Raw genomic sequence first — 16075 nt, 5'->3', positions numbered from 1 at the left:
GCAAGTCTCACCAAGCTGCTCATTAGGAAGTTGCTTTTTTATAGAATGAGCCAATGTTTCAAATAAAAACTGCGGAAAAGAAGTCTCCTTCATTGACATAAGTATCCACAGTCAGGAAAGGAAAACTTATCCAGCAGTGTACATGGATTAATGTTAATTTTTAGTATGAAACAGCAAAGCCAAGTTTGGAAATAAAATATGGTGGCTCAAAGTGTCCTCGTTTCTAGAGCACATAAACTTACCGAGCAGCAGAGGTTCGACTACACCTTTGATTCGTACACTGTAGTGTTGTTTGGGCAAGTGGCTTAGGGCAAGGCTCTGAACCTCAAACAGGAAGTAAAACTTCAATGAATATTCTGCTCTGATGAATATTGCGTTTTGGTTGCAATGAAATTTAGAAACAAATGTGACCTAAACCAAAACCAAACCAAAGTGTAACTCTGTCCTCGTGTCTCAGCTGGATCTGGACACGTCTGCAGTCATTGAGCTTTAGGCCCTGTGTGATAAGCTCTAAAATGAACAGTCTAAGGAATCTGGATCAATTGTGACTATCACACTATTGAAATATTTTGCCAGTAATAAAGTCTGACCATCTGTCAGGCGTGGTAAACTCAAACACTGTGAACGGGGAGAATAGTACAGTCATATCAGCACTTCATGGCAGAAAGTAATCAGTACTGTATAGAGCTCACACTTGATACTGAAACATGGTAAAATACATGATCTGCAGTGGGTCCCTGAGAAGGTAAACCAAGCGGAAATGCTGAATTGTGGGGGGTAGGGTGTATGATTACGTAGCTAACTACTTATGGAAATTACAGTGTAACCAATGGGAAACTAAAATCTTGTGCTCTGAGACTATCCTCAGTATATTCAACCTCCTTCTAGCTCAATCAAGGCTGCCACATAAAACTCATTTTGGGAGTACAGAAATTGCAGAATGCTTTCTTTGACACACCCAGTGGTGCTAATGCAGCAGCAGTTGAATTCCTTGTTGGTTTTATTTCGTGCTCATTCTGTTGGAAGTGTTTTGTGGAGACCTTACAGTTTTTTAACTTGCAGATATTTTTCTGGGGAAAAAAAGGAGGCAAATTCCAAAGGTGGCCAGGTGTCTACAGTTTATTCTTTGATGAATTAGTGATACATAATTTTCATTACAGAGATTTGACACAATTAAGTGCTTTAAAAAAATCTTTAAAAGATTGGCAGATGCCTTCCTAAAACAAGTGGACCTCAGGAGAAGGTCTGTGACCTGTGCCAGTGTTTATTGTTTCTTTCTGTGAACTTTTCTAAGGGGGAATTGAAGTTCAGAAATGCAGGATTTATTCTCTATGTGCTGGCAGTATGATGCTCAGTTAATGCCAGTGGCTCTTCTTGAAGATTGTCATTCTTGTCATGCAGCACTTGGTAGTATTTTTCTGCAGCTTTGTTTCTGAAATATTTTTAAAAGTGTTTGGAATACCTGTTAGAAAAAGCTTCTGCAAAATTCTCAGGTGTCCCCCTCACCATGAAGACAGGCACACTTTTGTCCTCTGCTCACTGTGGTATAATAGACCCTGCAGGGAACTTGCAGTAAGACTGTTCCATGAATGCCATCAGTGACTCATCTGCAGAGAGGGAGAATCACAAGTCTGTGACTAAAGAGTGAAACAAAAATACATACTGTTACATGGGCAAATAAGGAGAACCTTTATAACATTGGAAAGGTGATGCTTTGTCATATGGTTGAGTGATGCTGGTTTTCTCCTGAAAGGAAAGGTTTTCAGGTCTCAACACTTCTTTTCAAAAGACTCAAAGAATAATTCTCAGCCAAAGGATACTCTAAAAGGAAGAAAAATGAAGGAAAATGGTTGTTTTTAAGGTGTAGCTGAATCTAAACTCCTTGCTGTAAATGCTGGTCATACTCCTAGAACACTGTATTTTACTTCTGTTTGCATGAACTTCAATTTCCTGTGTTTTTCTTTTGATAAAATCAAACAGTCAAGGCAATGCCACCTGCACGTGCGTGCATTTGTTTGTTTTATTGTTATGGGATGGTATATATGAAAGTTATTGAAAGTCTGTACAGTGAGTAGTTTATGCTTTTGCTCCCTCATATGTAAGCCAAAAGCCAGAGCTACACCTTCTAATGGAGAACCCATACACTGAATTGATTTTATTTCTTCTGAAAAGCAAGAGTTCTCAACAGTGTCAGAAGGAAGTGGAGTAGGAATTTGTAATGTCTTTCATTACAAGACAGCTATAGCTATATATATATATCATGCTTGAATATTTATATGCTATCCACCAGGTGATACTTTTGTTTTTCACCAGCTTGGCCACATTTATGAATCAAGGTTTTCCTTTTGTCACCACTGTTACCCAGTTATGAAAACGTAAAAGGGTGTCAGGGAGCCTGGTTATTGAGTATGCTGGCAAAAGTGCAAAGAAATAGAAGGGAGAAAAGGCAGGTGTTTTTCACTGTACTCCCATTGTTTAGTAATCTTAATTTCTTTCTCTTTTTTGGGGTTTCAAAAGAGCTTTGTCTTTAGCTTCATGTATTTTTCACTTTCATGATCTTCAGAGCAATTATAGGTATCTTCTAACATTTTTAATGTGCAGTTTTCTAGGGGATGCACCATGGTATGAGTTGCAGATATGACTGCGTTCTGTTTTATTTTTTCTGCACAAACCCTGCTGCATTGAGTAGCAGTTGCAATGATCTGAAATGAGATGTGAGCTGGCCAGTTCTTGTCTCATATTGTTTGCAGGTTGGATGAGCATAAGCAGGCAGCCCATTGCTCAAAGAAGGTAGTCATGAGTATGAAGCAGCTGCCTTGTTTTATGCACACTGTCTGACCTGTGCTGTTGTGGATTTTTCAGATCTTCTGGAAAATCAGTTTCAAGAGCTTGAAAGCAAAAATACAACCTAAGTGTAAGAGGAAGCAGAGGGAGTATGCTGTCTTGGAGCACCTGTTTTTTTGCTATGTACTGACAAGTATTTGCTGCTGCATTCCCACTTGGATGGGTCTGTGTATGGAAAAAAGTGAAAGGTGTGAGAGAGGCGCTATTTCTAAATGAAAATTCCCTTTTTGAATATAGAGAAATAAGCACCAATCAGAGAGTTTGATAGTGCAGTAGTTAAGGCTACTGTTTCTACCACGATCCAGGTTTGCTTTGCTTACATGCCAACGTAGATGTTCTTGGAAACTACTGAAAATGCTTTCTGTCTTCCACTGTTTGAGGGTTATACAGTGCAGAGAGATACAGCCTGATATTTTTTTTTAACCTGCCTTTCCACACAAAAGGAGATGGCTGTATCCCTAAGTGGAAAGGTTGTATGCATAAACTTGTCTTTTGAATGTAAGAAACAGTTAATTCTCAAATCTGTAGATACTTGCAGAAAGCCGCCCTGTAGCTACGTCTTGTCCCATTAATGACCTGACATCCCAAACCAAACATGCGTTTCCCAGTGGTGTCCTCAGAGAGGAAAGAGCTTGCCTTTTATCATGACCTCTGACTACTGGACTTGAAATGACCTCTTCTGGACACATGTGGTTTGCCTCCCCTAGGACAAATGCTTCCGATCAAAAATAGAAGACCACACAGTGATAAAACAAGTACAATGTACAGTCTGTTCCCCAGGTTTTTGGCCACTGACAAATAATAAGTACCACGTACTTCCAGATTTCAGAACAGAGACATAAAGGAAGTAATCAGTAATAAATGAAGTGTGTGTCGACAGGTGAAAGATGACAGTGTACATCTGTGTAACATTGGGTTAGGTGACAGAGCCCCGTTTTCCTAATGAAAAAGCTGTGGCATTAGAGATCCAGCATGGATATCCTTACAAGCTTTCTCTTTTTACTACTGATTGTGTCAGTACAGGGTGGTCTGGGCTTCTGCTAAATAAATGCCAGATGCCTGAATGTGAATCAGTTGTAATCAGAGGAGCTTTGTTTTCATATTATCGATCCACAGAAGGCTGACTGAGTCAGATGGATGCTCTCCCCACTAGTAGTGATGAGCCAAGCCTTGTTGAGACAGTGATAAGGTGTACTTACCTTGGTAAATCTTCATTGTGTATTTTAGGGGTTGTATTATGTCTTTTAAATGATCTAGAGAAGAAGCCTTACAGCTTGCATGTCCCTCTACTTTCCAAATCCATCCCAGGGTCTGGAGGCCCAGCCCAGCCTGACAGTGCCCTCTGAGGTTTCAGGGCTGCAATAATGCTGCCTGTCAAGAAGAGCTGTTGCATGTGCACAGAGCACTGGGCTGCAGCTGCTCAGAGCAGTATCTTTTTTTCAGAGGCATTGTCACTCAGATCTATGGTTCTGGACTACATAGGCAGGCATCGCTCTCGGGATTGTACTGAGAACACACTTTTAAGTGGGTTTTGTTTTGAGCTGATTTGGATTTTTTTCGACTCTGAATATTGTCTTTAGATTTAGCTGCAAAGCTGTGGTCCTTAGTGTTTGCTTACCTTCAGCTGTGGACTAAAAATATGTCGAGGCAGTCTGAAGCCAGCTGCATTTCCTAGGGTAACTGTCTATTGTATTGAACGTTAAAGTTTCTCATACCATAGACATGGTATCAGCATAGGCCAAATTGCAGGTGTCTGCATTTCTGAACTCCCCTGCCTGACTTAATGTGAACTTTTAAGAAAGTGGTTTTTAAAGAACTGGTTTTGAGATCCAGACCTCTTCTGCTTCCTCTCCTGGTGCCCCTCCAAAAACGGTCTGCTCTGAGGCTTGCATTCTGGCAGACAGCTGTTCACAGCACTGCTTGGAAAAGAAGATGTGGTTGTGTGGAAGAGCAGGGTTTCACTTCAGATAAATTGCATTGCTGTAAATGTGGTCTGCTGGCAGGGCAGATTTCCTGTGAGTTTCTTTCTTTGTTATACTGTGGCAACAGTGTGTTCCTTCATTTACACACTTCTTACTTTTATTTTGGTAATGTTTGCATTTATGTTGCGGTTTAGGTGTTAAGGCATGTAAATATGTTGTCATTTTCTCATAGTCTTGAGGCATGAAAAAATAGAGATCAACAATCAGACAAACTGCAAAATCATAAATCATAAGAACTCTTGAGTGTTACCACTCTGGCCTCAAGGCCATGGATCCAAGTGCTGCTTGATGCAGCCATCCTTGATCTCACTGCTTCCTTCACACCCAGCTGCCTTACAGTCTGCACGCAGCTGGCTCTGCTTGTCTGGTCCTGCTGGCTGTAAAGCAAAGCCACTGCACATGCTCCAGCACACAAGTCCTAGCATCCTTCCCACTTGTGAGAACTTGCACATATGTCCGAGTGCTGTCCTTCTGTCCCTGTGTACAATGCGGATGGATGCAGACTGGTTATTGCTGTTTAACAGTGGGTGAACTTGTTTTGATGGGTGAGCATGTCCTTGAGGCACCGTGGTTCCTTGTTTGTGGGGCAGGCAGGCACCGGGTCCTCTGAGGGCAGCTGCAGCTTCGCAGCCCTCTGGCACAGAAACAGAGGAGTGCAGGCTTTACTTTCAGTAGGCTGGAGCATGTGTGCCAAGATATATCATGGTGATAATTTCTTCAGATTTATTCTAGATTTTTGAACAGTTTCTTCACGGCATAAAAGTACTTTGAAGAGCGTGACGGGGTACAAAAGTAGAAACTTTGGATAAAGGCTTTGGCATATAAGCACTTCAACTAAAAATTAAGAGCTGAGTTATATCCAGAGTCCAAGATATGAGGCAAGCAATTTACTAAATTGGGTTGTAGGGAAAATGCTTTCTAGCCTTTTGATACTACATTGTATTCATTGTATATCAGCATGCAATCAATGTTAGATTCTCTACCTAATAAAACCTGTAACAATATAGGAAGCAGTGAAAATTGGAATGCTAAAACCCAAACCCATTGATCCAGACAAACAGCCAAAAACATAAGCCACAGGTTTTAATTTTTGGAGGCTATATATACATGGGCAAAAATAATCTTGTGTTACTTTTGAATTATATTCAGAATAAATAATTAAAATTCATGATTAAACTTTCCTGTAAGAAGAGTCCATAAGCATATGTCTCTTGCACCTGCTGACTGGGTACTCAGTATTGAAAGACTCAGTAACTATTGAGTGAGTTTGTAGCAATCTAGTTAATTGTATTGCTGGCTTTATAATGAACATTAATTTCTTTTGTGTCTTTATCAGAATTTCTACCTGGCAAACAAAGGGAAGAAAGAAAGCAAAGAAATGAATGATAAAAACAAAGAGGCTTTGCTGGAGGTAAGCCAACTTACTAGGCTGAGGATGCAAATGTCGCCAAAACTCTGCCATCATCAGCATTTAGTTCTTTGTGGGAAATAGTGTAACAGGAAGTTCTGTGATCACTGGTGTCTTTGTATCTCGGGTTTAATATGTCAGCTTTCTTCTGCATCTGCTGCTCCTCATTAAAAATGCAGATTGTTCACTCTTAGGCCAGCCCTTGGGACTTTTTATTGTTAGTAAGGTTGATGAGTACCGAACAATTATCTTTAGGTTAGAAGTGGATTTACTTCTCAACGTATTAGCTTGTACTACAACAGAAAAAGACCCATTCACTTTTCCAGAAAGTCTGTTTAATCTCTTGCCTTTCCTGCTCAAGTATTGCTTCAGATGTATGCTTGAAAGAGAAAAATCCAGAGCTATGTGAAAGAAAAGATTACCACAGTTCTTCAGCCAAGCAGTTTGGTAAAAGTTCACAAAGGAAATACTTTTCTCAGGTGACTGAGGAGGACTCACATTTCAAAATTAGTGCATCTCATGAAGGCACCAAATGTTAACCAGCAGAAGTTGTGGTGAATTCTGAATGAAAACATTAAGTGATAAGTGGGTTGGCATTAAAAATTACCCAACAGTGGGTCCTCCAAGCAAGCAATTAGTATATCTGATTAAACAGTGTTTTAAATGCTAGCATGTATTTCAAAGTGAAGGCAGAGACTGAGCTGTTTTTAGAGCTCTGAGAAGTCTCTAAAGAACCTCTCTACCCAAGTATTTCTCTACAGAACCTATAAATACTGCAGTGGAGAAGAAACACAACAACCAGCCACTCTGTCCTATAGCCTTCACTGAGCACATCTGTGTCTAGTTAAAAGTCTTTTTAGGTTTTTGCTTGACCCTAAAAGGTGGAGGTTTTGCAACCCTTCTTTATCAGTGTGAGCACCAACATTAGCTTGGAAAAGTTTCCGTTGCCTGTCTAAGGTGTTCATCTCCCTAGTAGCTGCATTCCCTATGTTCATATGTTCACTGTCACAAGAAATGTCTTTCTTTTTTCAAGGGAGCATTTTTCTGCTATGTATTGATAGGATTGTGCTTAAATGGATTTATTTTGTGCATTATTATTCTTGTTGCACAGGAAAGCTTCTGTGGGACATCTGTCATTGTGCCAGAGCTTGAAGGGGCCCTTTATTTAAAAGAAGATGGAAAAAAGTCCTGGAAGAGGCGTTATTTTCTTCTACGAGCTTCTGGAATTTATTATGTACCCAAAGGAAAAACCAAGGTCAGGAAGCCAGATAATCCTTTTAGCAATAAAACAATTCATGGAGGTGAAAGTATAGAACTCCCAAGGTGACATTTGAAGAGCACAGTCTGGTGCATCTGAGAGGGTTGAGGTTTCCATGGTTCAACTTTGACTACACCAGTTGTGCAAATACTAGAGTGTAGTCACTGAATCCTGTCACATTTCTCTCCTTTTGATTTCTAGGGACAGATAAAAGCATTAATAAAATAGTGCTCCTCCGGAAAGCAGGAGGGTAAAGAAAAACAGCATTGCGCCTGTCAGCTAGTGGTGTGCTGCCAAAATGCTTCACTCTTACATGAGTTCCCTGTGAAAGTATGTCTAAAAAAGTTGTCAAGTAAACCAATTTCTTGTCACAAAAAAGGTAGAATTTTACTTTGTTTTATACTGACTTTCTGCACTAGTAACCAGCATAGGAAATGCTGTACTTTTTTAATACAGTGATCTGTACCTAGAGAATGTGTTGTGCCTTTTATGGCTTTTTAAGAGGCCCTTTGTGTAGGAAGAAGTGAGACAGAAGCATCTACCTGGCTGAATCACATTCCCTGACATTTAGTATTACAAGATATTTAAAGAGTCTGAACAGCCAGCACTGGATGTATTGCACATAAGGGCAGCTGGCTTTTCATTTCCACAGTGATGAGGTAGAACGGTGGATTCTGGGACTGGTGGTTATTTTTTTGTGTTCTGAAAACCATTTCTGTTACCATTTGCAGCTGTGATAATGCTTTGTATTTAGAAATGCTGCTGCTGCTGGTGAGCTTTACTGTTGTGCTTTGTAACTTAAATTTTCTGGTATTTCCTGACTAAATTACAAAGGAAAAAAAGATTTATCTTGCAAAGGAATGTTGTGCTGCTGCTCCAGTGACCTGTGTTTATAATCAAACGACAGTGAAATACAGATCACCTTGCTGCTTTCACAGCAATTTATTTTGACTTTACCTGACCCTGAGATAATGGCTTTCATGCCTCAAATCAGGTTGTACACACAACATCCTATCAATTAGGATCTAGAATGCTATTTAGAAGGCACTTAAGGTGGAAAAAGTGTAAGAACAGTCAAATGCCAAGTCCATCTTTGACATTTCCTTGTAGCACACCTCCAACAGTGACCAGTAAGTACAGTGCCAAAGCAAGGCAAGCATGTCCTGATAGTTACTCAGCCTTTTTTCATCACCCAGTGATACCTTTTTCAGTGACCTTTCATCATAGTGAAAATGAGGAAAGTGCTTTCTTTTTTCAAGTGATAGGCTGTAAACATAGGCTCAGATGGAGCCACATTGTCCCCTTCCTAAACAGCTGTTTAACACTTTACTGCCTGTTTGTCATTACAGCCTGTGTAACAGCCTATGTACCACCCTGCCTATAACTGAGCCATTTTTAGGAACTGTGTGAGTGCTTTAAAATCACTATATTACCACCATGAATCTAGTTCTGTAGGAGATAGTCACAACTCTTTAAAATGGTAACACAGTCAACTGTTTGCTCCTGCATCTGTAACAGCCTTCAGCAAAAGGATGCCTATGTCCATGCTTTAGCCATTCCAGAGAAAGTCAGGTCTCTTATCTCAAATCTCTGCTTAATGGTGATCTAAGTGATACACTGAACAGCTGAGGATCAGGTACATGTGTCTGTTGTGGAGACAGTAATCTCTGGGACATGAGCAGGATGCATTGAGAGTGTTAAACATCTTAAAGCACTGCAGTAGAATTCAGTAGAGCTCTTCAGTTAAAACCCTTAAATTACGAGAGTTCATCCCTTGTCTCAGGGTGGGATGAAAAGTGCACGTGCACCTTGCACATCTTTCAGTTGTGGATAGAGTCATTCCTTCTTGAGGTACAGAAACAAACAGTTGGCAGACAACAGTATCTTCAGCTGCTGCAGCTGTTTTAAAATTTATCATATGTATTTGTGTTTTCACCTATTACAAAACAGTAAAGAAGTCTGGCATGCCTTTGGCACTTTGTGCTGGCTGTAAAATACATAGCAAAGGTGAAAATACAGGGGGACGTTCAGATTATTTTACATACATGCTTGTGGTGGTTTCTGTTGTTTCAGGGTGATTTGTTAACAAACCAGCAGCAGTCAGCCCTGCTGTCTTAATTTCTTTCTTCAGTATTGCTCTACTTACATCCCATTCAAAAACGTGCTGTTAATGGACAGGGTCACTAAACAAAAGCCTCAGAATTACAGATAATTTAAAAAATCTATTTCTGTTAATTGTGTTGCTTTGTCACGTTAACATTGCTGTCATGTTGACATTGCACAAATACTCCTGATAAGCACCTTTGTCCCTTGCATAAAAATCTGTTCCTTAGAAGATAATAACAACTGCATTCCTATTGGTCTTAATCACTATTGCCTGGTTCCTAAATGAAAGGAACAATTCATTATACTGCATGGATTTGAGCACATTTAGGAACTTTAAAATGTTTGAAAAACCAAGGTCCACACACTCACTGACATAATCTCTGGCATCATCAGCCACACTGGAGACAGAGAGAGAGAGAGAAGCTGTTTACATCCAATAGGAAGTGTTTCCCCACAAATCTTACTTGCAAACTCAATTTGTAAATAAAGCCAACTCAAGGGTATATTGTAATGAAAATATCATTAAGAACAAGAACAGCAGACAAAAAACATCATATGCATATTATATCATACCCCCATATCATATTATACCCCATTCTTAGGGGTAGAGGGGGCTTGTGGTTTGTGGTTTTCTTTTTCCTTTTTTCCGCCACGATTTCCTGATTTCTCAGTTTAGCCAGCAGTGACCATGTGAAATGGCTACTTTTGCATTTCAGATTGCAAAAGTTACTGTATGCAGAATTCTTAACCGAGAAACACACCAGCAACAGAAACCTTGTTACTTTAGCAATATATTGTGAACAAGCAAATATGATAAACAGAAATGGAATGATGCCAGGAAATTTGAGAAAATTCAAAGCAAAACAGATTAAATATGCTTATTTCCTGATGAGTGTTTGTTTGTTACATGTACGAAAGAAAAACAATCTCCGAAAGCAGTCTAGAAAAACTCCACTCAGAGTTTTTAGGGTGTGGTTTCCTACTATGGTGTTCTCTTTGGTCATATTAGACAAAACCTAAAATCTCCACACAAAGCAATGAAGCACAGCAAAACCAGAACAAGAGCAAAACGTTGAACTCTGTTATAGATTATTCATAATATGTACTGACCCCCTTCCAATTTTTATTTTAAGAAAGCAGACACTTAAAATTAATCTTTGTTTTTTCAGTCAGCTTCCTAGGAGTTACAGAAATAAAAATCGTTGGCCTTCATGTACTTGAAAAAGGTCATATTAATGAGTTTCACATCAAAATTCAATTTGTTCTAGCAATGATGGGCTTGGTTTTCCTTCGTAGACATCACGGGATCTGGCATGCTTCCTTCAGTTTGAGAACGTGAACGTGTATTATGGTTATCAACACAAAGTGAAATATAAGGCACCTACAGATCACTGCTTTGTCTTAAAGGTAATGTGCATGAAAAATAAGTTCTGCAAATGTCACACAGTTTCTTTTATATGTAAACATGTTTAAGTTTGAAGCTCCAAGGATCCTGATGAGGTAGAATAACTCTTGCAAAATCATGTTTAATTTCTTCTTTGTTTCACTGATATCAGCAACATACATTTAGAACCTTAATTTTATTACTGATAGTCCTATGATATATGTCTACCATGCATCTATAAAGTTGTCTTCAAAACAGGGTTGAATATGCTGACTGTTCAGGTGACTGGACATGACTGGGCAGATGACACCCAGGGTGGATAATGAGAAATCTGGCAGTCCCTAATTTTGATGTTATGACCACTATGGATTATACACTAAAAAGCATGTTTACTATTTTTGCGGTGTAGTCATACCTGTTGAGGAGTTTGTTGAACTGAGATGCAAAATTATGCAGGAATAGGCATCTTGTTTGTCATATCTTATTACACTGCTGTTTATGGCAGGAAGGCAAAATACATTGCTCATCCACTCATGAAAATCAGTGCTTGCTCTTGAATAAGTATCTCATTGCTGCCTCTCCATGTAATAGCACTGCAAATAGGCTGGGAATTCTGCATTCCTCTTAGGAAAGGAAAAGAAGCCCATGCTTTTCACCTAGTTCGGATAGCAGAAATGAAGGTTTGAAGTTGCAGTAATTTGGCCTTGCTTGCTATCTGTTGTATCAGTGTGTACAAGACAGAAGATAATCTTGGTGCTGCTTTTCTTTTTAAAGGCGTGCAGTGCAAACAAAGTATTAGAAAACACTGTCTCTTGCCATCTCAGAAAAAAGAGTACAGGAAACATTCACATCAGAGGTCACTTATAGTACCACATTTCTGACTGTAGTTGTACACTTAAAGCACTTTTTTATTCAGTTCCAAAATGTCTGCTAGCCTAATTTACATATGGCCAAGCAGAAGTGGTTTCTAGACACAGATTTATTTTCTGAAACAGATGTATCTAATTAACACAGATGAATAGTTTTATTACTATACTCATCCACAAGACACTCTGCAAGAAACACAGGTGAGCTTTCAGAAATTAACAGGTAAGCATTGCTTCTGAAAAGTAAAACCTCTAATGAGCAAAAAAGGAAAAGGGGAGCTGATGTAACAAGTAAGGGAAAATTGATTTTCTAAATTGATGACTGGTCTAAGAACTATCTGACTAATTTAATAACAGTTACATTGTGTTCAGATGAAAATAAAAGCATGATTTTTGAATGTATGTAGCAATGTGTCTAACTGTTCGCAATAGTTAGCTATACTTTCCGGACTTACTGCCATCTTTTCTGAAAAGAGGTATGCTATTTACACTAGCAAAAAGTCACACCTCAGCTGAAATTCTTCCTTTATTTCACGTGTGACGTTAGCGCTGTACCTTCCATGTGAAATGGGAAGAACAAGATCAGAAGCTCACATGGGAAAGCTTTATGGAGTAATAGGTTTATAAATGTATGAAACCTACTTAGCAAAACTGTTTGCTCTGATGCTTCTAAAATGTGTTGCAGTACACTAGAATAAACATTGTATCAATAATTATTTCTGAATGTAACTTAGTGATGAATAGATTATGTTACACTGCTTGTTTTTCATTTTAATTACTACAAATCATCATTTGGTAGATTCTTTACCCACTCAGTTTCAGAGATGGCTTTTTTTAATGGCTGACCTGCAGTGGCTGGAGCTGGTCAGGAAGTACGGGCAGATATTGTCATCTTCATATCTTCTGTTGTTTCAAAAGTGAAAGTCTCCCACTTAGGGTGGCTTTCTGAGGGTGGTGCAGTGGAGAGTTTAACATTTATTATAATTTCTGTGCATTAATTTGAATTCTATACATAAATAGAGTATTAATTCTACTTTTTGAAGTCATGGTTCTGAAATGAGTTCTCTTATATCCTCATCTTACCTTTAGACGTTGGAGCTGAGGAGGTAATACATCTTGAGATCTGTGGGCTGAGGGAAGGAGCAAAGTTAAATGTCAGTTTCTCTGATTGGATCCTTGGTGACACAAAAGTGTGTGGACAGTAACGCAGAGCCATTTATCACACTTAGTCACATTTTCTTCCTGTCTGGTTTTATCTGGAAGTCTCCCAGAAGAAAATATCTCTCTTGCTGCGAAACACTTGTCCTGACATGTCAAAGGAAGACAAACCATCATTCTTGAGATATTTCTCATCCTGCCGTATTTTGAAAATGAAGTCCTCAAGAAGAAATAACAGTACACTTGCAGACAGGTGCAGTGAGCAAAAGGCAGTGGATTTAATGGGTAAACATTTGGTTTTATTACACTGGAAGCCTAGTAATTTTGAAGGAATTTGGATGCCCAGTTCAGTCCAAGCCAGTTGGAAATTTCTTCACAGCCTAGGCTCTCCTGTGTCTTCCCAGCTCTTCCATTCCTCTATGAGTGCCTTGCCACAGAGGGCAGTATAAGATTATCTGCCTTACAACAAATAGTGGAAGGTAATTGGAAGAGTAGCAGCTATAGCCCATACTAACTGTTCAGTGAGGTGGCTGTAAAGCAAAGAAAATATTTTGAGGGAAGCTGTTAGTCTGCAAGCTCGTATTAGCTCCAGCAAGCTGTAATGCCACTTGGCAAGTTTTTGAATAGCATACCACTACTTTTTTTAAAGAATTGTTGCTTTCTGAGGACCCCTTAGGAACTGCTGTGTCAAAACAGTGAGCAGTCATCAGCTAAGTTACTTGCTCTGCTTTGTTTCAAACATAGCAAAAGAACCTGTCCAGCTCAGAGGCAAGAGACCAGCTTATACTTTATAGTGCAGGAGAAATGCAATGGCATAGCAGCTTCAGCAGTACCTTGCTTCTGTGCTAGGTGGAAAATCCTGCTGAATTCAGAACCATGTTTTCCCAGCCTTTGAGCACTAAGTTGAAAAAATACCATATTTATTTCTGACTGGCTGAGTTGTTGGCATCCTTAATTCAAGATCAGGGACATGCCGGTTGTTCATTCAAATGACAGCAAATGGCCAGTGAGGGTAGGCTGGTTTGGAGTTGAATATGGCCTCAGACTTGAAGGAGGTGTTCTTTCTTTTCCTCCAGTCCCCAGTTGTATGATGAGCCTTCTAAACAAATCAGTAGGCTAAACCCAGTAACATTTGTTCCTGCTTCGAAGGTCTTGTCTCATATTAGCAGGGAGAAAAGAGAAAACATTTCCTTTTGCCTCCCTCCAGTCTTGGTCATCTTCATGGTGTGTCTTTATGGAGGGAAGAGCACTCAAGGAATGTTACAAGAATGAGCAGAACATTCCTGCCATTTTTATATCTATGTTCCAGGCATTGGCAAGAATGTAAAGAGAATGTAAACACTGTAACTAATGTTAACCACAACCCTGGTGACCTGGTTTTAGCCAGAACGAGATTTTTTGGGTTGTCTGACACAGCCCTGAATAATATGGGTGTTTCCTCAAAGTCTTCATGACATTTCTTCTAATGTTGCTTCACTTCAAGCTCTCTAAATGAGATGTGGGCTTTTTCTCCAGTTTTTTCTCCTAGGCTACAGTCAGGTATGGGGCTTGCAGAGACAGCAACCCTTTGGTCCTAGGGCCTGTCCCAGCTAACATGCATCCAGTCACCAGGAGCTGGCAGCTCCCTCTGTGCTGTTTCTTTTTTAATGTAGGTGTTTCATTTCCGCTTCAGTGATCCTATCAGGGTTATGTAGCTAATGCTGGCTTGGGTACTGGTGTTAGTATAGCAACAACAAGATCATGCACATAAGTATCATGCAGGTTGCTTTGATACTTATCCTGAAGCTGTGGTGGGTTTTGCAGCCTGTGATATTGGATCTGCACCTAAACTAGCTCAAATATAAATATTTTGTCTGCAGGTCCATCCTGTAGGGTATGCCTCTTACAGCTAGAAAAGCACGACATGCTGTGAGTGCTCCTTGTGCATCATTTGTTCCCATTATTTCAGTACCCCACTGTATATACTTTGCCTCAGGACAAAAATGGGCTGTGCTTTGCTTATTTGTTAATAATCAAGACACTGAGGAGATAATGGGCAAAAGGGTGGGGTGCCAGAAACAATTAAACATCACAGTGTTCACTAGCAAAAGAGAGAGCATTTTGCTGAGCTTATTCAGAAGTTTCCTTTCAGGATGATTCAGGAGACAACTGCAATAACAGAACAAAGCAGCTACTTCCTCATATCAGGCAGCAGAAAGCCCAGCTGTGACCAACCAGAAAGAGCACAGCTGGCTGGTTGGTGTCTGAGAGCAGGGTCACCTTTAGCTGTGCCTGTGCAGCAGACCAGGGCCGATATGGCTGGGTCCTGAGGACAGGAATGCAGCCTGGCACAGAGGCTCTGATGGACTTGGCTTTCAGGAATCCTTAGGCTTTGGGGCAACTATAAAACTTGAAGAACTGTTTTATTTTCCAGTGGCTACTTGGTCTGTGCTGACCTCTAACCTTCTTAAATGCACTTTTTCTTTACCACTGCTAAACAAGCCTTCCTCCCTCAAAGGACATTCCACATTTCAAAACCCAGAAACAATGAAAAGAACCCTCAGCATATTAAAAACAGAGCCTCTGAGTATAAGAAATACTTTTTGGACATCTTCTGTAAACATGCAGACTCTTCCTATCTTGTGCTCAGCCTAAGTCTAATGCTTACATAAATTTAAAGATCCCACTTCTCTCTTTGACATCAGGCAAAGTGAGTCTTTTCCTAATAGAGACCTCGAGGAGAGGAGAGGAGAGGAGAGGAGAGGAGAGGAGAGGAGAGGAGAGGAGAGGAGAGGAGAGGAGAGGAGAGGAGAGGAGAGGAGAGGAGAGGAGAGGAGAGGAGGAGAGGAGAGGAGAGGAGAGGAGAGGAGAGGGACCCACGTTTGAAAAAAGATCCTCACTCAAACCTGCCTCTGTCAAGTTCAGATGTGTCACTGTTCCCAGCAGAGTTGGCAGGAGAGGGTCGAAGCACAGCTCTCCCTGCCACCCTGCACAGAGTGCTGGCCACTCCTGGGAGAGCAGTGGTGAGGGAATCAAATTCTCTCCCCTTTCCAGCAAAAATATATTCACACACTGCACACAGCAAATAGG

General features: G+C 40.1%; 1 protein-coding gene across 2 annotated transcripts in view; it reads left to right on the top strand.

The window, feature by feature from the left end:
* The window catches only part of LOC104689238 (amyloid beta precursor protein binding family B member 1 interacting protein), a 64809-nt gene that overhangs the window by 32553 nt on the left and 16181 nt on the right, over positions 1 to 16075 (top strand). For both annotated transcript variants that reach the window (XM_039572144.1, XM_010399298.3), the window contains exons 8-10: positions 6163 to 6237; positions 7346 to 7489; positions 10895 to 11005. In XM_039572144.1, the coding sequence (XP_039428078.1) occupies positions 6163 to 6237; positions 7346 to 7489; positions 10895 to 11005 (330 nt within the window). The remainder of the gene's footprint in view (positions 1 to 6162; positions 6238 to 7345; positions 7490 to 10894; positions 11006 to 16075) is intronic.

This window comes from Corvus cornix, chromosome 2 (genome assembly GCF_000738735.6).
Source record: "Corvus cornix cornix isolate S_Up_H32 chromosome 2, ASM73873v5, whole genome shotgun sequence".
Classification (NCBI taxonomy): domain Eukaryota; kingdom Metazoa; phylum Chordata; class Aves; order Passeriformes; family Corvidae; genus Corvus; species Corvus cornix.
This window is presented reverse-complemented; position numbering and strand designations above follow the sequence as displayed.